The 26,675-nt window shown below is 36.4% G+C and overlaps 1 protein-coding gene across 11 annotated transcripts in view; it reads right to left on the bottom strand.

Moving 5' to 3' along the window:
- CASK (calcium/calmodulin dependent serine protein kinase) overlaps positions 1-26,675 on the bottom strand; it is a 187,651-nt gene that overhangs the window by 17,335 nt on the left and 143,641 nt on the right. For 4 of the 11 annotated variants that reach the window (XM_063181790.1, XM_063181784.1, XM_063181792.1 and 1 more), the window contains 8 exons: positions 18,898-18,975; positions 17,505-17,585; positions 13,621-13,809; positions 13,068-13,146; positions 10,670-10,755; positions 9,566-9,634; positions 4,065-4,133; positions 2,639-2,674 (listed from right to left, as the gene is read on the bottom strand). In XM_063181790.1, the coding sequence (XP_063037860.1) occupies positions 2,639-2,674; positions 4,065-4,133; positions 9,566-9,634; positions 10,670-10,755; positions 13,068-13,146; positions 13,621-13,809; positions 17,505-17,585; positions 18,898-18,975 (687 nt within the window). The remainder of the gene's footprint in view (positions 1-2,638; positions 2,675-4,064; positions 4,134-9,565; positions 9,635-10,669; positions 10,756-13,067; positions 13,147-13,620; positions 13,810-17,504; positions 17,586-18,897; positions 18,976-26,675) is intronic. The other 7 variants (XM_063181812.1, XM_063181805.1, XM_063181821.1 and 4 more) reach the window with 3 other exon arrangements.

The raw sequence follows: 26,675 nt of genomic DNA, 5'->3' as shown, positions 1-26,675 counted from the left end.
GGAAGGTGCCAAAGCATAAGTGATAGTTGAAAATGAAAATGCCCACTCCAGCAAATGATGGAGACATATGATGTTATTTCAAAAGCTCATGTTTTCTACATTCTATAAAACCTGAACAGCAAAAATGTAATAAACTCATGGAGTCCCTCAGACAGTTACTAACTATCACAAATCATCCCAGAACACAAGCCAGCACCTTACAACTCAATCTGTAATGTATTTTCCAACTGAAGTCCCATGGTATGTTTTAAAACTTTCTGTGACAGGAAGTTTTACTGGGTGCTATAAAGGACTTTGGCTTTATTAGTGATCTTTAGAATGAGAAGTTTTAAGACATTAAAAAATATATTTTTCAGGAAGTCCTGCATTGTACCTATCACAGAGTTACTCAGGAGGAATGTGGGAATTCTCTGTATGGGTTTTTCAGTAAAAGTCTGCTCCTATGCAAATAAAACTCATGATTTGAGCAAGCTATTCTCTAAAGAACATGAACAGAAAGAAACCAGACTCTAACTTCACAATTTAAAGGAGGATACCAATCCTTTCCTTGTGTGTTACTGAGCTCTCAGCTCTAGAAAATGAAAATGAAAGTGATACCCAGTTTGGTTGCTAATTTGAGCCCTTGTGCACCCAGGGAACTCAAAATCAAAATTAAGTGTCATGCCCTAGATGGGCAATTTCTACAGTTCATGAACTTCCCACATCACCCTGCACCATCTCAGCCAGCCTTGTACACACTTACTGCTGATTTTCTAACTAAAAATGGACTAGATTTAAAAATCCCCAACAATTACAAACTAATATCTTTCTTAGAAAATGTAACAATCACTTTTCAACTCTGCTCAAACTCTGCTCCTGTAATAGCTGTAACTGCGCAGTGTTAGCACTATTCATGGCACTTAAAAAAGTAATCCAATCTGCACCTCAACAGATGAATAAATTAACTTAAAATGGCTAATCACTTTTCTCTTGTATCTGATGTATTTTTATTGGTTTGCAGTGAGAGCATCAGATGACAAGACCAATACAGAACTCAACTTTTAATATATTAAATCTGACCCTTGCTCTGTTGTGCATTGAGTTCAAAAACGCGACCCAACTTATTTTAATTACTTGAGAAATAGGATGTTTTGAAACCAATTATGTTTACTTAGTAATTTGTTTTTCATGAAGTAATCAATATTGAGATAACCCCTTATTTTGCCTGAAGCTTATTCATACAAGTCTAAAAACATCAGCAGTATTTTTACTATCTAGACACTTCCCTGCTTTTCAAGTCCCTGCTCCAGTTTGAGCCATTATCCACCATATACTGGCAGCTCATGGAACATTACAGACTTCCTGACAAATAAGAATATATCCATTAGCCAAGCCCTCACTGGTTTCAAGGATGACAAGAAAAATATGCTGGTTCAATGGGAAAAATCAGGTAAAAATTGAAAAAAAAATGTAATTATAAATGCTGTGAGTAAGAGAAACACCATTATTTTTATATTGCCTAGAAAAAAGTTTCTTCTTTTGGGGAAAAAAACCCTATGAGCAAATGAAAATCTAATATAAATGTCTGGAAGGTGTTTCATGGAGCCTCTCCAGGTTTACATTCAGGCAGCTGGAGAAGAAAATGGAAAGCTGAAAGAACCATAGAGAGCTTTAAAAATGGGAAGTGAAGTAAGAGCAAACCATTCTTGTGATAGAAGTTCCAGCCAACTCAACCAGACAGCAACATAAAAAGGTTCTCAAAGACAAGAGTTAATGTAGCTGATTGACTTCTTGAATGGAATTGCAAGAGCTATTTTAAAAATTCCTGGCAGAGAAGGAGGCTGAGTACACAGTAAAAAATTCAGAGGTAGATTCTGGAAAGACTATAAATAACTGGAGCAGTTACTGGAGATCAATCACAAATCACTTGATGGTATCTGCTCATTTGGAGGCTGCAGAAAAAGAACAAAAATTCTTAAAATTGCAAAAAGAAAGAGAGGGAATCCTCTGATGAGCCCCACATGCTTCCTTGGAATTTCATGAGAGGGAAGATCTTTCTGTGGTCTGTGCTGAGTTGCACAACCACCAGATCAAGGTAACAAAGTTTATGGAGGTTATTGAAAATGGGACTAAGGACTGAAATTTCAAGAGAGCATCTTCAGATTTATCAAGCCTTAACAGACACTATCCTTAATGTTTTTCTTTGAAAAACATTGTTAATGTTAATAATTAGTTTCAGATAAACTCAAGCTTTACAATCTTTGTCAGCACAATATTTTAGAGTTTTAGACACCTGCCCTACTTGTCTCCATTCCAGCTAAAATAGAAAATTCATCTTTCCTCTAATATTAAAACCTGAACAGGTCACTGCACAACAGGAAGTCTATTAATGCATTCTGAACTAAGTCAACATCTCCAGTTAAATTCTCAGTGAATTTGCAACTCTCACACATGTGGACACATGAAAAAAAAAAAAAAAAGTATTTTAAATTAGCTACAAACAAATGAGTTAAAAGAAAAATGAAAAAAATGAAACACATTTTTCAAGCGTAAATGTTTTAGTCCAGCACATACAGAATATGAGTGGGGAGAAAAGGTAAGCAGGGATGTTTGCTAGCAGCTAGGTGAACAAAAATTCCCATGGAGGATATCTATTCACCTGTCGTCCTTTTGGTTGTGTTGTCGATGGCAAGTCCTGCAGAATAAAGTCAACCCAGGAGAAGAAATTTTCATTTTACTTTTTAAGGGTACATAACACTGTTTGTTAGTGATTCATTCTACATTATAGTAAAATGTTAAGTTAGACAAAAGTATAAAGCATTGACCCATGTTTAGAAATAACTTTTTTCTTAATGAAAAATCAAACCCAGGCTGTTTAGCAGCAAGCTGAGGAAAGCAGGTAAAAAGTTTAAGCAGATAGAGAATGTGCTTTTTAATAAATAATTCAGCATCTTCAACACAAAAGCACCACCACGTGAAAGAGGCTCTTTATGTGAATGCCTTTTCCATTTAAGTATCAAGTTTTGCTTTCAAAAGAGAGAGGATAATATAAATGTTAAAAAACCTATGATTAAAAATGTATAATGTGATCAGTTGTGCTGAGAATTAAGATTATAACTACTTACTTTCATGTTATAAATTTAATTTAATTCACAAAAATGTCCTAAATTTTTCATTCACACAATTATTTTTCATTCTACTAATTAATAAGCACTTTACCTTGTGGCAAATTATGTCTAAGTTGCAATTTTTATCAATCGTTAAAGAAATAGTTACTTGGTTTTGGGTTTTTTTTTTGGTTTGTTTTTAGCTGGTTCCATGAACTCATGATATTGACAGCACTCACTGAAGAAACTTGTGTGCAGTTACTACATTGGTCCAAACACAACAAATGAGAAACAAGACGAATTTTAACACCAATGTACTTTGGGAAGAACAGGAGATCGACAGCACCTTTCTACCTGAATACATACAAAACAGAAGTACTTTGTGTTAAAGATGTGATGGTAATAGCTTGGTTTGTAGTGCAGTTTAAAGCCACTTCCTTTTGCTTTCCATATCCAGGCAAGGCTCATGTTTCACACAGTATGTGCACGTACCACGACAGCAGAGAGCACACCAATTCCTTAACTCAGATAGCGGAAACCAGTACACGTTCCAGAGGGCTCTCAAACACAAAACTTAAAAAAAAAAAAAGGATCTAAAATGTCTTGGGATACCAACTGAACTGCACAGTTACTCTCTTCCTTCAAACTCTGCTTCCAAAGTTGAGGATGGAAATAAAAGCTTCCACTTTAAACCTCTGCTCAGTTTTGAGGAAAGTGCTGACAATGATTTAAGGATGACTGAAGTGTCACGATACAGTTATTAACATTTAATTCACTGTATGGCTTTTAATGAGAAGAACATGTTGGAAAAAGCCCTCTAAAAAAAAAAAAAAAGAAAATGGGGAGTTACATATGCAATAACCTGGGTTCTCTCAGCAGGACAGAATTTTCCACTGACCACACGATAAGTATAACAGTAATGGCAGATGAGCACCAACAAAACTTTCACACTTTCTCTGTGTGGAACTGGAATCTTACCGAAACAGAATTGTTAGTGCTGCTATGACCATTAGCGGGGGACTGTCTGGATGTAGAGGGGGAATCTCTCTGAAATAAGACACAAGGTTCATTAACAACACAACACTATCACAGGAACACAGAAATATTTCAAAGAACAGTTACATCCACAGCCTTATAACCATTTGCTTAGCTGCTTCATTTGCGAAAGCTTCCACTCTACAAACTCTGTAAAGCTTTTCCACAGCTTAGGATTCAGGTTTGACATTTTGATTTATCTGAGGTAATAATTATTTCTATGTTGCCTTCAGCTTTTTAATAAATAACTGGGACTTCAGAGATCTCACATGGCTGACAACGCAACCAGCCCTCAGTCACACACCAGTCCTGGTTAAAGCACCTGGAAGTTATACCCTGAACAGTACTTGGAATAGAATGAGGCCCATATCCTGTTTTAAAGATGTTTCTGAATATTTTTTCAGCTTTGTGGTGGTTGTTAGTCTCTACTCAGCAAGATGCATCTCCCTGCAGTGCCTCACAGCCACTGAGGAGAAAGCTGGATTCTCTCTCCTCCCTTCTCATCCATTCTACAGCGCAATGAGGCTTTTCCTCCAACATTCTTATGGGCTTGAAAGTATCAAACCTTGCCAAAATACAGCACTTGAAAAAAGCCAATTCCCTTGACCCAGACTACCAGTGTGGCCCCACCCCTCAGTGCAGAGACAGCAGACACAGGGAGCACACTGGGAAATTCTACAGGAAGGATAACAGGAATTTCTGGTGGGTTTTTCAGAGCCATCTTTTTCACATGCCACTTTGACTGCACAGTGCTTAATTCCATGAGGTCAGATAATTGAGCCATCTATTCTGAAAATAAAATAATCCACTCATATACTGTTAAAAAAAAAAATCCCTTTTACCCTCACAGGAATTCTGGAATATAATATTCCATGTCAAAAGTCAGCTTAGGAATGTCTGGTCATTTTGTGTAACAACAAGGACAGCAGAGCAAAAGGGCTAAAATAGTTTTCTAAGGAAACAAAGTTAACCCTGTCATATTTTATCAATACCATTATTTTGTGAATAATTAAAAACCTGGAGCTAAACTGTTCATGCAACAGTAATCAGGGATTAATGTCACATATGTAAGAACAAAACTGGCCCCCTCAAGTATTTGCAATGTGTAAGGGACTGGGGGAAATCAGCCCTAATTCTAATTACAAAATCACTCCAGCACAAGTTTAAAATATTCAAATGAGAGCAAATAAATCATTCATTACTGAAAAAATATTTAAAAATGTAAAAAATGCAAAAAAAAAAAGAAAAAAGAGAGAAGCCTAAAGGAATCAGTATTCCTTTTTTTTTCTTTTGTGTATGGATTATCAGCATCAACTTTATGAAATTGTAACCATAAGAACTTTTTCAAAAGGGCAGTAAGTCCCTTGCTTTATAAAGAGATTATATGCTTGCTCTGCAATTGTCTCTGCTATTTTCTCACTTTCAAGAGGTGAAAAATAGATGTTAACTTTTTTTAAAACATGGTTTGTTACGATCTTTTGTCAGTGATGGTTTAGCAAGAGAGCAAGGGAAAGCTTTGGAAACTGATGCAAGCACCCAGATCATGTGGAGAAAAACAAGTTTAGAGAATGCCACTATTTCTGGACTGTCTTGAAGGATTTTGCCTTTGAAGGAAATTTTCTTGGTTTGAGAATGTTTTGATTTGTATTCCTCCAACAATTCCCAACACAAGAGAGCATATTATTCAAAGCAAATGTTCATCATAACAGACTGAGGAAAATATATATTCTCAGTGCTACTCGTGATTTCATTACTGTCAGAAATAATCTAACAAGTTAGTCAAGAGACATTTCTTTATGTATGACTTTTACATAATTAGGCTGTTCTGTCAAAATTTCAAAAACATTTCGATTCTTAATTTTCTAGAGACAGGAGCTTTTTCAAAAAATACCAGACTCTAAAGTTAGGAGAAAAAACTGTATTATGGACTGGCCTGGAAAAATTCAGTTTGGGTTGTGAGTTTGTTTCTCTATTAAATCAGCATAAGCCTTTCTTATCCTGGGAACAGGGGCAGAAAAACACTTGGAGGATCCAATGTTTCTGAGAAATGTAGAAAGATTATTATAATATATTTTAGTAAACTCAACTGTCTGGACTTCCCAGCCTTCTCCAGCCCCAAGACAAAAAACACAGAAACCTTTGGGGTCCTCACTATTCAGCTGAAGAGCCACAGAGCCAGAGCCTTAGAGGAAACAACCACAATTATTTCCAAATGATGGCAAACCCAGTTTCCTCTTGCTTCCCTATTTTGAGGTGTAGTTTTTGCATGATAAACTAAAGTATTTGAGATGCAAACCTATATGATGTCTATAAATATGACCTGATCAAATTAGATACTGACAAAAACAGGTGGAGCAATGACATTGTTGCCAGATTTAAAAAAAGAAACTCAAACAAGAAAACCAATAAAACCAAAACCTCCAATAAAAACAGACAGAATTTCCAAAATTCTGGAAATACTTTTACATTTCTGTCTTGCTCAAGGAACACATCTGTCAGTATCTTTAATACAAATTTAAAAAAGGTTTAAGACAATAAAAACTCCTGATATTTGAGCCCTAATGGAAATCATGGAAGATAAAAAGAAAAAATCCCTGGTGATTATCACCAGGCTTTTAAAAAACTCCCTGTATAAAGGCTTTTCTTCTTAATGAAACAATTTAAGAGTTTCACAAAGGGAATCTGAAACATAAAGAATGTTTATAAGGATTTTTTTAGTTTCAAGAAAAAAAAAAAAAGAAAAAAAAGTACTTCTCTTACCATTCTGACATATCTGACACTATAAAAAGGCACTCTGGGTGTTGTGTCAGTGCAAAGTAAAAATGCAAATGTAGCCAGAACAAAATGCTAAATCATTGGGATAAAACTGAAACCCATAAATAGTGTAGATAGCCATCAGCCTTAAGAAGGATGTGTTGCAATAGTTACTTCAGTTCATGTTTATGTAAATCTGCAATTTTCCTGGTATCTGATAAAGAAAACAACACCCTGGCCCCTTGTTATCTAAGTCTGTGTGTTAACTCAGGTCATTTGCCATGCCAGTGACTAAACAGGTCACCTCACACCACATCAGCTGATCCAATTTTCACACATAGGGAATTCAAAATTATTGGGTCTTCAAGCAAGGTCTGCTCCATGAAATAAAAGATCTGGTAACTGAATGGAAGGCATGAGTGCAGGAAAAGCCACAAATACCTAAAAAACCTGAAGTTATTCAGCTGAGATTTTTGCAAACTGCCTAGTGACCCTGACTTACATAGTGTAGGGAAAAGACTTCCCTATATATATGCAGAAATGGCTCAATATTTATAAAATAACACTTATTTTAAATGACTATAAAAGAAGACAAATATGGCAAGTGAAATTCAAATCCCAGTTATTAAAAAACAAATATTCAATGCCCTCATACCTTTGTGAAGGCCTAAGACAGTAAACAAAAGCACATCATCTCTGATTCTACTAATACGTAGTTTTTTCTTATTCAAGATTAACAAGATGTTTTGCAGTCCAATTATGTGATCCTGGTAGGAGCCTCAAAGCCCCCAGTCCCCAGTTCTGTTTCATATTCCTCTTCTCATAAAACTACACTACATGAGCACCAGTCCATGACTGAAGGAGGGGGGAACCAAATATAGACTGAACTGTTGCCAAAAAATACCTTAAAAAGGAAGATTATATTAGTGAAGACCCAATATCTCTCTATTTATCATGCTGGAGGACATGAGAAGCAAGATTTCTGTGTTAGTAATGTCAGTCAACATTGAATTTTAGCTTTTTTCAATGGTTAAGGATTTGATTCATTTTCTGAATCACCTTCCTGAAAAATTCTGTGAAAGAAATTCTCTGTGTGCCAAAGGACTAGTGATGCTTTAACAGGATGATTTAAGAATACTGGGGTTTTTGTGTACACCTGTAACTGAATAAAATCAAGCCAAAGCCTTAGTGTGGCTGAGCAGGTGGAAAGGACTCATCCATCTCTGACTTAAAGAATGCTAAATGCTACAAAGTGGGATAATTAGACATGATTTCTTTTTCTCTTTGATCACACATTTCTAGTTTAGCCATTTTCTTCCAAAGAAAGGTAAGAGTATATTTTCCATTCTTCTGTGAAATAAATAGTCATGAAAAGCCTAAAGAAACAAAACCAAAGAGATTATCTGCTATTACTAAAACGACAACTAATAGTATTAATTTAAAGCTGTATGCTGAGTCTTTCCAAATAATCATCTTCTCAGCAAGTCTGCAGTTTCACCAGTTTCTGTATTTCAATATTGGGAAGTGAGGTATCTTTTAATATTAGTCCTCTTTGCAGCACAGAAGTCAATACATGAATTTGTCAGCACGCTGCAGTTTTTTTAAAAGCCTTTGCAATTCACGAAAAACTTTTGGTTTCATGTTTATTTTAAGGAAATTGGCCTCAGAGGTGAAAATCTGTCAAACCTTCTACCTCTAAAACCTTTTAATTTTTGTTGAATTCTACTAGAAGAACCGAAGGCAACCAAAAAAGCAGTAATTTTTTTCCTTGCAAAAGAGATTGTTCTGACAACCACAATAGCAGTTTCTGTGTATTCTAGCATCTGCTGAGCCATAAGAACAATTAGGGTGAAATCACAGCTCTAATTAAGATAAGGTGCTTGACTTCAGCAGGGGTTGTGACTTCACTTGGGGAGTTCTAATTCGGGAGCAGTGTGCGCAGCAAAGCGCGCGGCTGAGACTGGCACCATCCACACGCTGCAAATGCCATCTGTGTGCTCACACTGAACAGGGAGCTCAAGTAGCCATTCCATACAATTTAATCCCCTTCAGTTGCAATCTGGAATCTAACTTTGTGAGCAGAAGGGAATTAAACGTTGCTGTGCAAAAGCTGTAATACCAAGTTTCTAGTTCAGCAATAACTCAACAACTCGGAATCTGTTTTTCTTCTGTAGTGACACAGATCATTTTTTCATGGAAACATAATATTAAGCCACATGTAACTGTTACACACGACCATCACAAATTTACCTCAACAGGGTTATACAGAAACAGGTTTTTCAATTAACCCTTAACAGCCAAAAAGCAGCAATATAATGTTTAAAGCCTAAAAAAGAGGAGGATCGCTCCTCAGCTTAGGAACTTTAATAGACTTACTGAAGCATGAGTTTAAATGGTCATATTTTAAAGGGGCTCCCTAAAATGCATAAGTTGAGGATCCCCTTTCCTAATTTTTTTTTTCTTTAATAGGCTGTAAAGAGTTAGTTAAGGTGCTGATGAGATGAATATGAAGGCAGGGCTGAGTAGGTAGGTGGGACCTACTCGTGTTCCGTTATCTTTGTTGTAAAATTGGTGTGCGATCTAACAGGACAGGCAGAAACAATTTCCCAGAAAGCAGGAACATTCAGCCATCAGCAGGCAGTTAGTTACAGGACTGAGGAAGAAAGGGGATGGCTCATTAAATTCATTACCTCACAGGATGAAGACTGCGTGCGATAACTTGGCACAATCTTGAAGGTAATACTTCCACGCATTTCCCTCTGTGAAAAAAGAAGAACTTTGAGACTAACACCGAAGAGAAAATCTCCAAATTGTTAATGCTAGAAAGGAAAACATCATAGTCCAAGTATGAAAAGCTAAAATGCTATGGATGACTTGTCATATCACCTATAAACAAACATTCATATTGTCCCCATTAATCTAAACGATGAACATGCATTACCAGTTTGTTCACCTGACCAGGTTTTGAATGCCTGGAATCCAGAACTGTATTTTTATGTGAGAGATTCAGAGATGTGTAGGTTTCTTCCATGTTAACCTTTTCTTTGCAGCTATATTCTTGTCATCTACAGTCTTTTCTACCAAAGTGGCATTTTCTTCCCTTTCATAATACATGTTAAACAGCAAAACTATGCAGTTTCTAGAAAGCTGCATTTTACTGAAGGTAGGAATTTCAAAAACAGTCTTTCATCAAAACAGGACATGGGGTCTGCCACTCTGCATTTACTATTGTATAAGAATATTTATAACAAGTAGTAACTCCAGAATAGCAGCAGATTGTGACAACATATTTTCTTAAACGGCAATCTGAATACTCATGAATACCACGTGGCTGACAACTGCAGGACTTGATCTGGACAGAAATCTGAGCAGATCACTTCAAGAGATCTCAGAGTTTCTCCCCTTTCTCTCTTTGGCTGGCTTACTGTGACCCCAAAAACATTCTATTTCCCTTGAAGCTTGTCTAGGATTAGTGATACCATCCAAGATGTCAAGGTTAGCATTGCATGCAGAAAAATTAACAAGTGTTATGGAAATATCAAACAGACTCTATTAGCAAGGACAAAGGTGGAGTTTTACTGGAAAAAGACAGACTGTCTGAGCTCATGGAAATGTTTTTTAAATTTTTAACTGTGAGCTCAAATGTAATAAACTGAAAGAACTTTTTGTTGCATGGACATGTAGACTATCAAAAACACTAGAAAAAGGGGAAGTTAGAACACAATTACACAAAAGTTTTGACTAAATAAGAAGGTACTTTTATAGAGGATATGAAGAAGACTTCAGGCACTTACAAGCATTTTTTGTAGTTGCTCTACAGTTTGATTTGCCACACTGATTCCGTTTATTTCTCTAATTTCATCTCCTACATGTAGCGTACCTGCAGAGTTAACAAACACACAGTCACCTCAGTTTCTACAAACTGAAATAATTCTAACAGAGCACTGTTATTCATACAAAGGCATAAACAGAAAACAACACTAAAATAATTTTTTTGCTAGATTCGGAAAAGGACTTTGTATTAGCTACAAATCCGTCTTTCAGAGTGCAGTGAATACAAAGCAAGAGATGCCCAGGCATCTCCTCAGTAAACAGGAAAAACATGTTTTTGTTATTAAACAATAATATTGAATCAAAACCACCATATGGCCTGGAATATTATAAAGATTCTCTGATACTATTCAAAACATAAAACTGATGGAATTACATATTAGACTGAGAATCAGATTCAATAACATCCCTGTATCAAATAAAATCCCCTTTTCTGCATCATTTCCCATTTCTGTCACTCTGACAGAAGTGAATATTGTTATGTTCATGACTGTAAGGAGAAGTATACATAAAAACTGGGAATAAAGAATGGACATATGGCAGACATGTCAACAACAAACAGACAATGTTTAATGACTGAGACTGGTGTTTCATTTCTACTGAATTCTCTGGAAGGTGTGAGTAGATGGAGTCTTTAAAAGCTTTTCTTCCCATTTCAACTCTGCCACATTTAGAATAAGAACAATTTCAATCACTAGGACTAGGCAGAGCTGGCCTAGAGACAGAAGACAACTTCACAGCAGCTACAATTTTGTGACTAGGAACTGCACAGTTTGTGTTTAATATTGCTGGACCTGAAATTATACAATTCCTGTAAGCCTCACAGCAGACCTATTATCCACACTCTGCTGATATTACCTGGCAGTTTTCCATACAGCAAAAAGAGACAGCAAAGAATAAATGACCTAACACTCCCCAAAACCAATTCAAGACACAGGCCCTACCAACAGGATTCAAGATGGTGCTTGAGATCACTGTCATATTACACTGGTGTTGTTCTATTCAGTAAAAATATTTTAAATAAAGGCTATGCTGAATGAAGCAGTGAATCTAAGAGGCATCTAGAGCACTAACAGAATTAGAAGCATTAAAAAAATAGATGACCATACTAAAGAAACACTGAAGTAAAGCTCAATTTCAAGTGCAGAAGCGCTACCTTAGTTAGACGAAGCACATAGAGATTAAATTAAATTTCCCAAATAGTTAGAAATAAAAGATACTGTATAATTAAAAACAAGAGTTGTAATGGGCACAGTTGGATATTTTACCCAGTTTTAGCAGCTTTTAAAAGTTTTATTAGCCCCATTATGGAACACAGTCATGTGAAGCAATACTGTGCAGAGCATCACCACTACCTAAGCACAGTTGGAAGAAAACCTTGCTTTGGTGAATCTTAGAGCAATCTCCTTTTAAAACTCACTTTCAGAAGCAAAATAAATTTCAATTCAGAAGGTCCTCCAAAGACATAGAATTCTCTCTGAATTGCATCTTTGTTTGTATTAAAACTTTTGCCTTTCCTGCTTCCTGACAGATTTTACCATATCAGTGAGACAAAGTGAATATGTTTTGTCTTCCCAATTACCTGTTCCCAGCTCCCTTTGAAACAGAACAGTAGGCTAGAGAGAACTCTTGACTGAAAAATTAAGAAAATTTTTGTTTTCATCACAAGAAAAAGATGGCAGTCTGAAAAAACTGAAGTAACCCTTCCATGGCTGCAATCCAAACTTGCAGTCAACAACCTAGCAGGGAAGTTCATCTGTTTAAAGCAGGACAAAACCCAGTTACTTCTGGACATCTGATCTGAACACACAAAATGACAAAAAGGAGAAGACTGTGGATGAGAAAAAAAAGCATGTTTGTAGGATTTTTTTTATGGTAGTGAAAACTGAAAATAAGTTTTAGAATCTAGGCACAAGTAATATTTTTTATTTCAAACTGCATTTTTGTGATTCTCAACACCAAAAATATAAAGATCCTCAAGAACTGTGTGGCCAAAGCTCTTTCATTTTGGCAAGAGAAAGTACTGCTACTTGTGTAAGGATTTTTTTTTTAAACAGAGGATTAAATAAGTACAGCTCCAAAATTATTGGTGTTCCTATCCCTTGCTGAGCTATACTCAGTAATAAGATGGTAATTATCCTAATTAAGACCTAAATGAAACACAGTGGGCCCTCACCTCAAAACAGTGGCAGACTTCTGCAACTGCAAGGTAACCAAAGCAGTTAGCAGGAGTCCATGAAGGCACAGAGAGACACTGCTATGGAATAGCAGCAATCAAAATCAGGAGAATGTACACAGTTTGTACAAAAGGATCTAAAATAACTGTGTTTGAAGACAAAGCTCTTCATGAGATGTGATTACCTTGCCGGTGAATCATTCCTCCGTGCATAATTCTTGCCACAATGCAGTGGTTCAGCTCATTCATTTTTAAAGTGATTCCCTGGAAAAAAAAAGAATGTTTATACTTTTAAAATAAAATATTAAGCACTGTGATTCTTGAGTGGTTAAGAGTAGTACGTTTCCTGAAAGCTTGAAGGCAGGGTATAAATTTTAAGATTAAAATAAAATTTTTGTCACTCACTTCGAGATGAGCAATAAGACCAGACACTGTTTATAAGTGAGGATGCAATACTTCAACATATGAGTATGTAAGGATCTGGTTTGTTAAAAATGTGATTTTATACTGAAGTGTAAAGGCTCCAGTTGGGTTTAAGGACTAATTTGCTGTAGCTTTTAAACAAACCCAGCCCTAGTGGCACAGCAGCAGTGTGAGCGCACACAAAGCATTTCAAGGAGGATAAACATCTATTCCAGTTAATTGACAACCCCACCTCAAAGTGAGGAAATGACACTAAAATCATCACAACACTGGTCTTTACCAGCACAGAGGGAAATAGTGAGGCTCCCCCCCTACCATGGGCTCGTCTGTGTTCTTCTGGAACTGCACCAGGCGGACGCGCGTGACGTTCTCCATGTCCATGTCGCCGTTGGCGCTCTCGGGGGAGTCCCCGTTCAGGTAGGGCGAGGTGGGAGGAGGCGTCACCCGCAGCGCTTCGTCACTGTAAACTTCATGTGCCACTACATCATGGGTTTGAAGTAAGGCCTGCAGGACAGCACAGCAACAAAATGTCACGTTTCCATCACCTCCCGTGTCCCTTGCTCATTTCTTTTAAGGGTTTTTTTTGAAGATTTTCAAGGAAATCCAAGATATTTGTGCCCCATTTCCTACTGAAGAACTTTTCCTTTAAAGGAGTAAGATAAACTTTCAGACTGCAAACACCTACACACATTGAGACTCTAAAGCCTGCCAGAGTTAATGTGATTTTTACTGTAGAGACTTCAATGAGAATGATGCTGCCTCCCTTCCCCCCATCCTCTCGACACCTGTAGGGTGAGAGTGAATCCATCTTCATGTGCACAGACAGAGAATCAGGAATCTCCCTTTCCATGAAACCATTCTATAATAATTACTCTAGTAAAATGGAATGTTACTCAGATCCCATGATATCTCACTCTAATAAAGGCAGACTGTAGATCAATACCAACTGAATGAAGCAAATACTGTTTTTTTGTTGTTTGCTACCATAATTGCCTCCATACTCTCCCCTTCCCCTACAACTTGGTCCCAGCACAACCACTGAGTTCAAAATGCTTCACAAAAATTAAGAGTGCAAAGCAGCAAACTGCTAAAATACTGCTTCATTAGCTTTCATTAACTACTTCAGTACACTTCAAAAGTGTACTGTGTGATAAAAGGTAACTTCCTAAACACTGTATGTTCTCATTTCTCTAATCGATTTGAAACTGTATTTGGGAAGTCAGCACTATAATGATGGAACAACATTCTCTAAACTAACAATGCTTTGCCCATATTCCCTTCCATTTTCCCATTGCTTCAAGCCCACTTACATATATACTATCTTTAGTTAAATACTAACCTGTATCTGCATTTCCTACTTTTCATCTCATTTTGTCAATCACTAGTCTCAAACTCCTAACAATTCCTCTGCATTAGTCTGCTCTACTGCAGCAACATTTTATATTAGAGATCTGGACCGTGTAAGTGAAACTACTTAAACAATATTTAATTAAAATTTGATTTATTTGTGTGTCCATTAATGTGTGGGTACTCCAATGTAGGTTAATGGCTGGACACAATGACCTTGGAGGTGCTTCAGTGCCCCTGCTTGTGTCTGTTACACTCTCCACATTTTAATATTACATTTCTTATGTAATCCAGGGGCTTACATTTTATCACATCAAATATTTGCCTTGCTTTATATTATTTTTAGCAATAATATTCACCTTGTAGGAGGTTAAAATTTGGCACATCCAGTATTTTTTAAAGTCCATAATTATACTTAATGACTTCTGAATATGTTCACAAAAATGAACACTACTTCAGAAATACATTAAAGTACAGCAACCTCAATTTAATATTGAAAACGTTTAATAAAAAGATTCCTATTAGACCTTACTTACAGATGCCTGTTTTCAGGCATTTCTGCTAATTTTAATAATGTGTTTTTGTCTGTCTGTTTTTACTTTGTAGAACATGATAATCCTGCTAAAACTTAGCTTAATGAGAAAACTGCTTTCTGCTGTACTGCAGGATCACTGCAGAGAACAGCACAGAAAGGCATGTGATGATAGATAAAACTTCAATATGTCATTAAACAAAAGTCTCCTAGCGAATATTTCAACTGTTACAACATACTAAACTTAAATAATAGAATCTTTTACACATGAAATTGGCATATTTGAAAAACTACTAAAAATTGTGAAATGGAATAAAAGCTCTTTGAAATGTGTACATACATAGCAAATGAGGTACTTGACAATGCTCTCAGAATTCTTAAATTAATTATCTACTGAAAGGCCTTCATGCAAAATTTACAAACATTTCTTTAAATTAAAATGTTAAACATGCACAGAATAAATTGATAATTTATTTTTGCAGCCATAAGGCACATGAGGGCAAAAGAAAATTACAACAGAACACCCTAAGATGTGTTACGAACACATTGGCTTTGGTTCTGTGAAGGCCTGCACACAGTTTAACCCACTAACACTGTGGTTAAGCAAACAAGACAGGTTATACTCTTTTTTCTTCTGATTAGGGATACACATTAGATTAAAAAAAATACTAAAATAGTCCATTACCATATAGGTGTTAATGGACACTCCTACTTATTACACCTAATTGATTACTGAATTGATGTGCTTTAATAACCAGAATATTGCTCTGTACAACATCTGGCAAACACATGGAGTGTGGGTCAACAATATTGGTTTATATTATTATAATTATTCCTTTCTATTATAATTATTCCATTATAATTATTCCTAGATTATATACTTATAATTATTCCTTTTCCTAGTAGTTTCCTTATAAAGGTTTTTGCTCTGAAGGGAAGTTTAGCAGAATGCAACAAATGTAAAAATAATTTTATTAAAGTCTGCAACCCATAGAGGTGCATCTGGGAGCAGGAGTGGGAATGATGGAGAGGATGGAGTTTTCCCTTTGGCATCTGGAGACTCTGGGATCTGCAGGTGTGGATCCACACCAACTTATGCTGCTTTAATTGCTGCTTTACATTCCTCCCTAACACAAACTGTTTCTGTTCCCCTGCTCATTCTGGCTCTCCAGCATCCCTGTTATCCTAAATTCTTTTTGCTAAATGGTTAGTTGGGGATTTTTTTTTTTTTTGGAGCAATTTTCTACTAGTTCAGCTGAGGGCAACATTAAAGTGCAGTTCTAGATGAAAGCCAGAACTACAAGGGAGAGGATGAAAGATGGGGAAAAGGGATAATGGGACTTCAGCAACTGGCAATTTAGCCTGGGATATCACAGATTCACTTGCTGAAATTACTCCTCATCAAAAGTACTTGTTATGGAATTGCAGCTTATTCCTTATGAAAAAATACTTTTCATAGATTTGCAGCAAAAGAATTCTGAAAAATGGTTTTGGATTTGTGATCATATCAGGGAACAGAGATACCTAAAAAAGAGGATTTTCAACTCAATTTTCCTGTCACTTAATTTGATATATGAAATTTCTATATACCACAATCACTTTTGTTGATACCCACTCTGAAAATAATTTATCCTTTAAAAATGCTCTTTCTCAACAGTGCTTCATGTTTTAGCAATACTGTGGGGTAATTACACACAAAAAAAAGTAAATAAAATGAAGATTCCAAATGAAGCTGAGTAGGGAAAGTAAAATTCTTGATTTTAACCTGACAATAGTATAGCAGATTTAAGCAAACATGTTTATTTCTCAATTTATGAACTTCACTTACAGCATAAACAAAAGAAATCCTTCAAATTAGTAGACTGCAGCAACTTGAACCAAGTTACAAAGCAGTAACATCCCTGAATTTAGGACAATTTTTGCCCTCAAATCAGATTTGGGAAACAGACACAGTAAGTGCTGTGAATTCACACATCTTGCAACGAATTCACACATCTTTATCCTAAGAAGACCTTTGGAAAAAGAAAAAGGAGGATCCCAGCTCTATCTAGAGACATCCAGAAGGATTCATTCTTCTTTCCATGTACAACACAGACCTCCAAAAATACAGTGAAACTGCTCCATAATTACACAGTAATGAGGACTAATACTGATTCTTTTGCCAATTCTTTTGCCAGAGCAGCAGATCAGAAATACTTATTAACAGATGTATTGTATGCAGTTCCATCCCTTGCAGATTTTGAGAATTTACTGAAGTTTTCTAACATAAAGAATATTAAAAAACAGAAAAAAACCACAAACAATAGTAAGATCTGCTTACCATGAAATGAGGTTGTGTTAAAATACGCTTTAGCTCCTTTGCATCATTGTTCTCTGGGTAACATGAAATTTCTTCCAATACCTGCAAAATAAGCAGCAGAAATGTCCCATAGTAATTTTCTTTTAAAGCTACTGAAGAAACTAAACCCCTCACTGCTCAGTCAGAATATGCCCAAATGATTAGACACACCAACATTTCTGATACAGGGGAGGGTTTAAGAGAATGTGCCCCTACCCAGCTGCCCCAAGAGAATAAAATACCTTGTTTCAATGTTTTCTCTGAAACATCAAAGCAGAAATTTGAAGGATTTTTGTTTTTTAAATCAACAGCATTCCTCCAACAGCTTAATACATGGGGACAGGAATGGAGTGCAAGCAGGTGACATGCAAGACCTCCACCAGTTGTGCTTTCTTACATGGTCTCAATTTATTAAAACAAATGATTTAAAAGCAGAATTAAAAACACTCCAAAATCAAGTGTTAAACACACCAAGTCTAGGTGGGCCATCTGCTACCCCACCTCCAAGCTCCAGATTTTATAAAATCTGAGTCACTTTATCACTAGGGAAGGAGGAGTAAAGAAGATTTAACTCATTTGCCTGCAACCTGATTATTACACCTTATTTTTCACAGGCAGCTAGTTGGAAAATGAAAGCAGAGTATTTTGTTTCTGGAAGCACCTCCAGGATAAACTGACAGCAAATTTTGCAGAACAGGACTTGAGGGCATCTATCAGCGTGACTTTAGTTATTACATAGAGTTTTAGTGTCTTCCTCCTCTAATAGGACAAAAACCAGTCTTCCTATGATGTAACCCCGAACAACTGCACGAATTTTTACTGATAATACATAATACAATATGGGTCTGGGTTTTTTATTACCTGCCATAAATAAGCAAATAACATACTATTTGCAAGGTACAAGAATTAAGAACATCTGGGTCTATCTTTGGTCTTAGTGGGCCACCTTCTCTGCAATTTCCAAGTCTGCTCTTCTTAGACTTATCTATGATAAACTTGAGTTTTTTTCAATTTAAAAAGCTGACACCTCAAAATATTTCTTTTTGTGACTAAATTTTATAAACATCAGATTTCTGGTGCAGATAAATAACCTGAACATGAAAGATTCTGCAATTACCCAGCAGGAATGTTCTTTTTAACATCACTACAGTTGAAGAAAAGGTTAAATGATTAAACTGAGTAATATTCATAATCCTTACACAAATAATGGAATTCTGCAAGTTTATGCAACTTGTTTACGTAACTTGGGTAAGCAATGGTAATATTCCAGAAATTATTCAGATAATGAGCCAGAATACACATCTTAATGAAGTAAGTTACAGTTTAAATACAATCAACCTTTCCAAGTAGAAAAAGCATACTTTAAAGCCATTACCTCTTTGGCTCTCTGTACAGCATCACTTGGAGGATTCCTGATTTGTGGTGAAGATTTTGTGTTTATTTTGTCATAAAGCTGAAATAACAAGAAAATAAACTATTGAAATCATATGCTACTTTATATAAATTAATGAGTGTTTACAATAGCCTGCTGATGTTACCAGGATTAGGATGATTGTTAAACTGCAAAAGCCCCAGATGTTCTGTATACAAAATGTAGCAGCCTAGGGTTTTGGCTTTTCATTTTTAAACATTTCCTGATTTGAGCAGTGCCATAGATTCAGAGTTCATAGGATGACATGGGAAAGTTCAAGAGGTTAAGGGCTTCTGCAAACCTCCCATGCTTTTGCCACAGATTTACAGAAACTATATTCTTCTACTAGAAGTGATCCTATGAATTTTAAATAAATGCTATAAACCAAACATTCTGCTATAAAATCAAGTTAATCTGCATATCTCACTTTTCTCAATAAATCAAACATTCTGAGCAGCAATTTAAATAAACCTTGGAATATGGGAAAATGCTCTTGAAGACAGAACATTACAAAAGCCAAATACTCTGAGAACAGAAAAACAAACTTTCCAAGAATGAGCACTCATAAAAAAGGGTAACCTTATTTTACTAGGACTTTCTGTTAGACAGAAGAATGTCATTGTATTTAAACAGGCTACTGCAAACCTTCCACATTAATTATTTTTTTAAAAATACCCTTTTAAGAACCATTCAACTATGCAAAGCACAACAGAAGAAAGATCTTTCTTCAAGTTTCAAATTAGAGATAAGACATTACAGGCTCTTCCTCATACAAACCTAACACACTGTGCATGTTTTAAAAGAAAAAATGTATACTTAAGAATAAACAGGTACTGTGATAAGCAGTATTTTCAATTAAATCCTTTTGGCTTACAATTCAAGTGATATAAAGATGGTCATGTCTGTAAATATTTCCTAATTACGTTAGATTATTTCTTTGATATATAAGACAGAAAAAAAGCACAAATAACAGTTTTAGAGAATTAGAGAAATTTTTATCACAACAAGAGTGGTGAAACACTGCAACAAGTTGCCCAGGGAAGTTGGGGAATCTCTCAACTTTGGAAACACTCAAAATTTAACTGAAATTCAAAATAACGGACATAAAAAAGCATTCAAAATACAAAAGTGACTCTAAAACCTTCAGCAAACCCTGACACTGCCAAGGATGAGGTGATAAGATAAGAAATCACCATTCAGGCTGCTCAGCAAGGAGTGCTCAGGAGTTTCCTCTGGAAGTTCTCAGCTCCACTGTTTGGCTCAGAATGGCCTTGGATGTTTGAAAAAGGGAATCCTGCCAGGACACAGAGCTGCCCTCTTCTCTTTCTCACACAACATGAAATACCACTCAGTTTTAGATAGATAAACTGCCATAAATGCAACCCAACCATCACCATCACTTCCCTGGGTTAACAATTTAACAAACATGTTGAACATTTCAAGCCCATACATAAATAAGCACAAAACCAGCAAACAGTGTCACTTCCAAAAAAACATTCCCTGCAGGATAGTTACACCACTCTCTTGGGGAAAGAAAAGTAGAAAAGTCAAGATAAATCAGTTTCTTCCAATGCAACAACTTCAGCTTGTGCTGCCAAAACACCACTAAACTCCACAGTTTAAGCAGCCTCGAAAGCTTTGTGATAAAACCCTTCTGCTAGTTTGTAGTTCAGGAGACATTTTATTTGTGCACACAATCATTTGTTTTACCTTTTCTTAAATAAATTAACAAAATCTACCCAAACTCCAGCACTTGCAAATTACAAAGTACCCTTCTATGCCTGTTAACAATCTGCACTGAGCACTGTGTCCTGACCAAAGCACAGCAGAAAATGCATGACACCCATCATGAATATTACTGATTTTTTTTTTCCTTCTTAAGAGTAATGAAATTACAGAAAAGTTACCTTGAAAACATTTTTATTAGTTATTTCTAGCAATGATGGAGAAGCTAAGTGTCTAAAGTTGCTGATTTCCCTCGTTACTGTGACCCAAAACAACCAGCAGTTTACAGAAACAATTTTTCCCCCACTAACATGGGAGAGTTATCTTCTGAGATTAGGAAGGAGGCAAAAAGAAAATTAGGGAGCAGAGCTCCTCAAAGAATGTTTAGAAAAAAAAAACAAGGCAAAGTTCAGACTAAACAAGAGTGCATTCATTTTTCCACAGTGCCTTCATGCTGAGGCATGGCACTTAAATTTCATCTTCCAGGATTTCTGCTTACTGAGGTTTGCTCTGAAGGCACCAAACTATCAGGAGGAACTCTGACAGCAATTAAAAGAAAAACCTTCATATCTGCATTAAGGTTTAAGGATGATATACTAGCCAAGGCAAGGGATCTATTAATTGTGGATCTAGAAGATGGCCTCACCCAGAGAATGGATGTGAATTTGGTAGATTCACTTGCATGAGGAGATCTCTTCATTTTGAAATGGCATACTCTAATTTAAGTTAGTTCATGGATTTTTTTTACAAGAGGCAAGAGGAGCAAAGCTTATAACGTGCACTAATGCACCAGAACTGGTGAAGCAGTTCTACCTCCCTTGCAATCTTTGAAAGAAGACTGGTTTTGCAATATTTTTCAATATTTTTACACTTAAATACTAGCTATAGCAAAAACAATTTAGAATTAAGGAATTTACAGCTTGCATAATTAATATGTGAAAGCATTTTAATGTAAAGGTTTCATTCAGACATTAAAAAGAATATTTGCTCCCTTGGATGTAAGAATCTAACATACATTTACATGAGTGTTTTAAAAGAGTGTATAAGAAAACTTTGAATAATACCTGTTTGTACACATCAGAGATTAAAGTGAACATTAATTACATTTCAGCCAGGCTCTGTATGCTCCCTGTGGTAGAGAACACATTACTTTGTGCAATTAGCTACAACATTTTCATCACAGAAACCCATCCTGTTCACAATGCTGCCTCCTTTCAGCAACCCTAAAAATCTAAGTTCTACAGGGAGCACACCAAAGGTGGTTTCTTGTAGAGAAGAATGAACTGGCTCATTCTTCACTGTTCTCTGCAGAAAACTTTTCTATGCAATAACAACAGACTTACAGCAGGACAAAATGTGTCCCTTAATCATGGCTTTCTTTTTGCTGAGAGTCTCTATTTTCCAGCAAATAACTCTGCCCCCTCAGCCCAGAAACTCAACCTCCAAGAATTCCACTCAGTAATAACAATAAACATATAAATTAAAAATTTATAATAATAAAAAAAAAAGTAAAATGACACAGCATATGTAACTTTTGGCATTTTCAGACTTTTGAATACTTTGTAAGTCACTCTCACTCCTCAGCATCAATTATTCTGCATTTCGTAGAAAGAAAATTGAAATTGAGAGCTTGCTCTTGACAAGATAAACAATCCCAACTGATGTATTAATAAATTTGATATAACAAACATATTATAGTTAATAAACAGTATAGTACTGCTTATCAAAACAACAAGTTTTGATTTAAATTTTGCATGCTAGAACACAAAAGCTCTGAAGAGAATACCCACAAGTTGAGTTGCTATCAGTTCACCAGCTTTTGCAGTGTCAAGACTTTTTGTCTTCTGCCTGTACAAAGGGAGCTCCTCTCTTCTGATATTTAAAGCAGACAGCCCAAAGCCTAATCCACAATCAGGCAGTCGAGACAAAACAACAAACTCTGCTCTTCTGACTACTTTTTCAGATGTGCAGAAATTCATTTTTAACCATTTCCTGCAAGAGGAGTCAGAATACTGCTCCAATGCAACTCCCATTCAATGTCACACTGAAAAATTTAGATATTTCACAAGTAGCAGAAATGCAGCTTCACCACCTGGTCTGATCCTGAAGGTAATAAAGATCAGATCACAATGAAATCACTATTTTAGCTACCCAAACCTCAAAGTTCCCGTGGGGCAAGTGAGAAACTTCTTAAAACAAGAGCTACTGAACTGCTAGAGCATAAAGCCTCCTGATCATTCAATACAAACACACATTTTGTGGGGATCCAGTTGCAATTCAGATCAGGTAATTGGCTGCCAACCTCAAATATTAAACACTGAAACATCTAAAAATAATCATTACAGTATGTCCTTATATATTTCACTTTCTCAACAGATTAACCACAGGCAACACAGTGATATTAGAGGGTTGTTTTTCATCACTTTTAGGTTTTGGGGCCATCTAAAAACATCTTGTCTAGAGGTGCTGCCCCTTGCACAGCAGCATTTACTAACAAAGAAAGGTTTTGCTTTGTTACCTCCCACAGTTCCCTGTCCTGATTCTCCATCCACCCCAGAGGTTTTATGTGCTCTGAGACTGAAAGAAATTCATGACCCACTGAATAAATAATACTTACAAGTAGAAGTATCAAAGAATGGCTAAAATTAAAGGGCCAATTAGATTTATGCTAGATCACATAATTCCTTCTTCTGCCAGTTCTGTTTCACATCTCCTTTCCATGCAAAATATTATAATGTTCCCATGGGTGCCTCTTTTCCTGGGATTCTAAGCTCTCAAGGAAACACATCCCTCAAGCTAATAACTTACTGGAAAACACAGAGTAGCAAGGTCACAGCAGAGGCTTTATCTTTGTTTAAAGAGTTTACTCTTTCCAACCCTCTGTTCTCCACTATTAAGGACTGTGCATGAAGTTAATTTTTACCATTTCAGCATCAGACCTAACATTTGCTTCCCAGCATAATTCTACAGAACAGGTTATAGTTCCATCCTGTATCAAAGTCCAAAGCATCTTTCAGACTCTAATTTATGCCTGCTAGAGCATTTTGGCTACAGCTTCAAATATTTTTCTGTGATAGTCACTGTAGAAGAGGAGCATAATCAACATCTGCATGCCAGGTCCTCACCCAGTGAAATGCTGAGCGATTCAAACAAAACCAATTCAACAAAAGGGTTCAGCAAGCAGTTTATCAGCTAAAAACAAGATTCTCTGACGGAGTGCTCACAGAAGACAGTCTGAAGCAGAACATGAATTCTGTCTGAACAAGTGTTTGTTTCTGTCATGCCCCAGAACTGGCAGCTGCCAACACTGCAGCTTGAAGCACTGAGACTTTCAGTAACCCTGACAAGGGTTATGCAGATTTGAAATACTCAATTCCTCTGTGCATATTCACATTCAAGCAACACATGAATAATCCTTCCAGTAAAAAATGTTGCAGTAGCAATTGGACCCTGAATTTCAATTTTAAGTTTGATCATTCACATGACAGAACAGAAATATATACTCTTCTTCAAATTTTAAAAGAGGAACTTTTATCTGCAAAAAGCAGGCCAACTGTACCTTGTTTTAAGAAGTCACCTATATTCCTACATACTCATAATGTGTCTTTTAGAACAGAGTGACACTTGGTGATACCTGCATCAGAAATAAACATAAAATCAGATTTTCTTACACCTTTACCCACTACATGTAGGAGAAAATGATGGCAGCTAAACTCAGTCAGTCCTATGCAATTTCAAGAAGGTGCATTCTTTTTTTTTTTTTTATAATTCCTTATCTGGGCTTCTTCACTTGTTTTGTTAAAAAACAAAATGTAACTTTTTGAAGGCAAGAACAGAGGAGAGAAACTCAACTGGACAGAACCATTTTTCTCTGAGCATTAATTCAGTTCCCACTGTGTGTGACTGGCAAACAAGTGTATTGTAAGGAGTGGGAATGACAAACTTCACTGCACAAACCCTGAAATCCTGGCACGTCACTGAAGCTAAATGCCAACTGGAGAATGTTTAATGTGTTTTAACAGGTTGTTAATGACCACATTTCTGAGGCACAGAAGATAATACCTGCTTCTTAGGAGTCAGTGCCTTGCTACAGGAGAAGAAGGAGGTACATGAACTGATTTACTTCAAGAACTGATAGAATAAAATTCCTGACCCTTCAATGTGTTGTACGGACAAACTGCCTGTCAGACAGGAAGAGCTGACAGAACAACATCTTGGTAAAACACAAATTATGAAGGTTTATTTTACTGAGGATGAACACAATTGACAGGTGAGAGATACGGTTCCCTTTAGTCAAGGTGGAACCCTGAAATGATTTTAGCCTCCTTTAAGAAGGAAAACACATCCCCTAGCCACAGCCAAAGACTGGGCATATATTGCCTTTGTAGTGATCCAAAGGGTAAAAAGGATCCCAGAAAAAATGCTCTTCACTGCCTTCCCAGGGTCTGACAGAGGCAATCTGGTGACATGAGAGCTGTAAGGAAAGCACACAGCCCTTCACCTGTGTCAGCAGCAGGGAGACATTAGACATTACCAGCCAATATTTTATCAAGGACATCATCCACTGAAATATTTTGTATGCTTGGAGATATGAGGGGAACCAGAAGGTTCAGGGAAAGAACACTGAAAAGGTTTCTCATCCTGTTATGTAGCTAAGTGTTGGCACACTTGTTGTATATCTTTTGATCAAAACCTTAAGAAGTGAAAATGTATCCAAGTTTAAATTCTCTCAAAAGGTTATAATGCTGTAGCAAAACTGCAGGCAGTCATGAACTGTGGGGAAATCACACAAAGTTTAGTTTGAAACAAAGACTACACAAACCCCTGCAGCTCCACACACTGATACAGTGACAAACAGATTCAAGGACACATTTCTGCTTACATTGGTTCAGACCCCACAGATATTCAGTAGTATCTGACTTGTATATTCTATTTCTTTGCAAGGGTTGAAGGTTCTACCTTCAATGTAAAGGAGCTACAAACAAATTTTAGCTCTGTTGTGGAACATATTTCTTTTTAGCAGAGATTATCAAGTGCTATGCACTTGATCTGTGAAATCAAAGCCTTACCACTTCAGAGGCAAAAGAGCCAAGGAAAGCACTATACTTGTACAGAATAAAACTCCAGGTGTGTGCATTTCTTCCCCCACAATGGACTTTTTGAATTCTGCCTCTGGATTTGCTTCACAGTTACCAAGAGGATTAATATTTTTTTATTTCAAGTTGTCTCACAGAAATACTGATATGGTATGCTACTGGTTATGGTTATGCTACGCCTCAAAACCACAGCAGACATTATTTTCTTCTATTTAATTTCAGGTGTCCCTAAATGCCTCATTCATGTATGATGAACCCAGACACTGGTGTCTGACAGCATTTTAATTCCTTACAAAGCAGGACTCTAACCTAGTAATTTGTCTCCTATTTTAAGGAAAACCCACATTAATACTCATCATAAAAATGTTATTGACTGTAGAAGCTGCAGTTCTCCACCAGTGACAGCAGATGTTGAAGACATGCCAGACAGTACACAGACATAACCAGACTTTATTCTGTTCACACTGCAAATGTTTTAACATCTTTTGCAAAGATGAAATATGCCAAACTAGGATGAGATAAAGGTACTGATTTGCACATGGCAGTACCAACAAAACCAGCACAGCAGTTGGAAAACCAAAATTCAAAGGTCCCATTTAAAAAAAGCAAAACTGTCACTCTGGAATGTACCAGTAGTAGTGTTGGGAAAAACTTAGGCTTAGAACAGTATTTCCCAAAGTACTCTGCCATATTAGTGACTTCAAAGACACAAAAATCCCATTATTTCAATAACAGAGTCACTTTTTTTTCTTCTTTTTTACTGCACTGGATATAATTGAAGCTGATCTTAAAAAAACCAAGGCAGAGCACTTTTTAGAGATGACACCATGCAGCTGATCAGATAAAAGTAAATGTAAAAGACATTGAAGTGCTGGAGGGAGTTTAAGATAAAGGGTCTGGAACAGAAGTATAAACAGAGGG

The sequence above is a fragment of the Melospiza melodia genome, chromosome 2 (assembly GCF_035770615.1).
Source record: "Melospiza melodia melodia isolate bMelMel2 chromosome 2, bMelMel2.pri, whole genome shotgun sequence".
NCBI lineage: Eukaryota > Metazoa > Chordata > Aves > Passeriformes > Passerellidae > Melospiza > Melospiza melodia.
The sequence above is the reverse complement of the archived record's forward strand: the minus strand, read 5'-3'. Positions and strand labels throughout refer to the sequence as shown.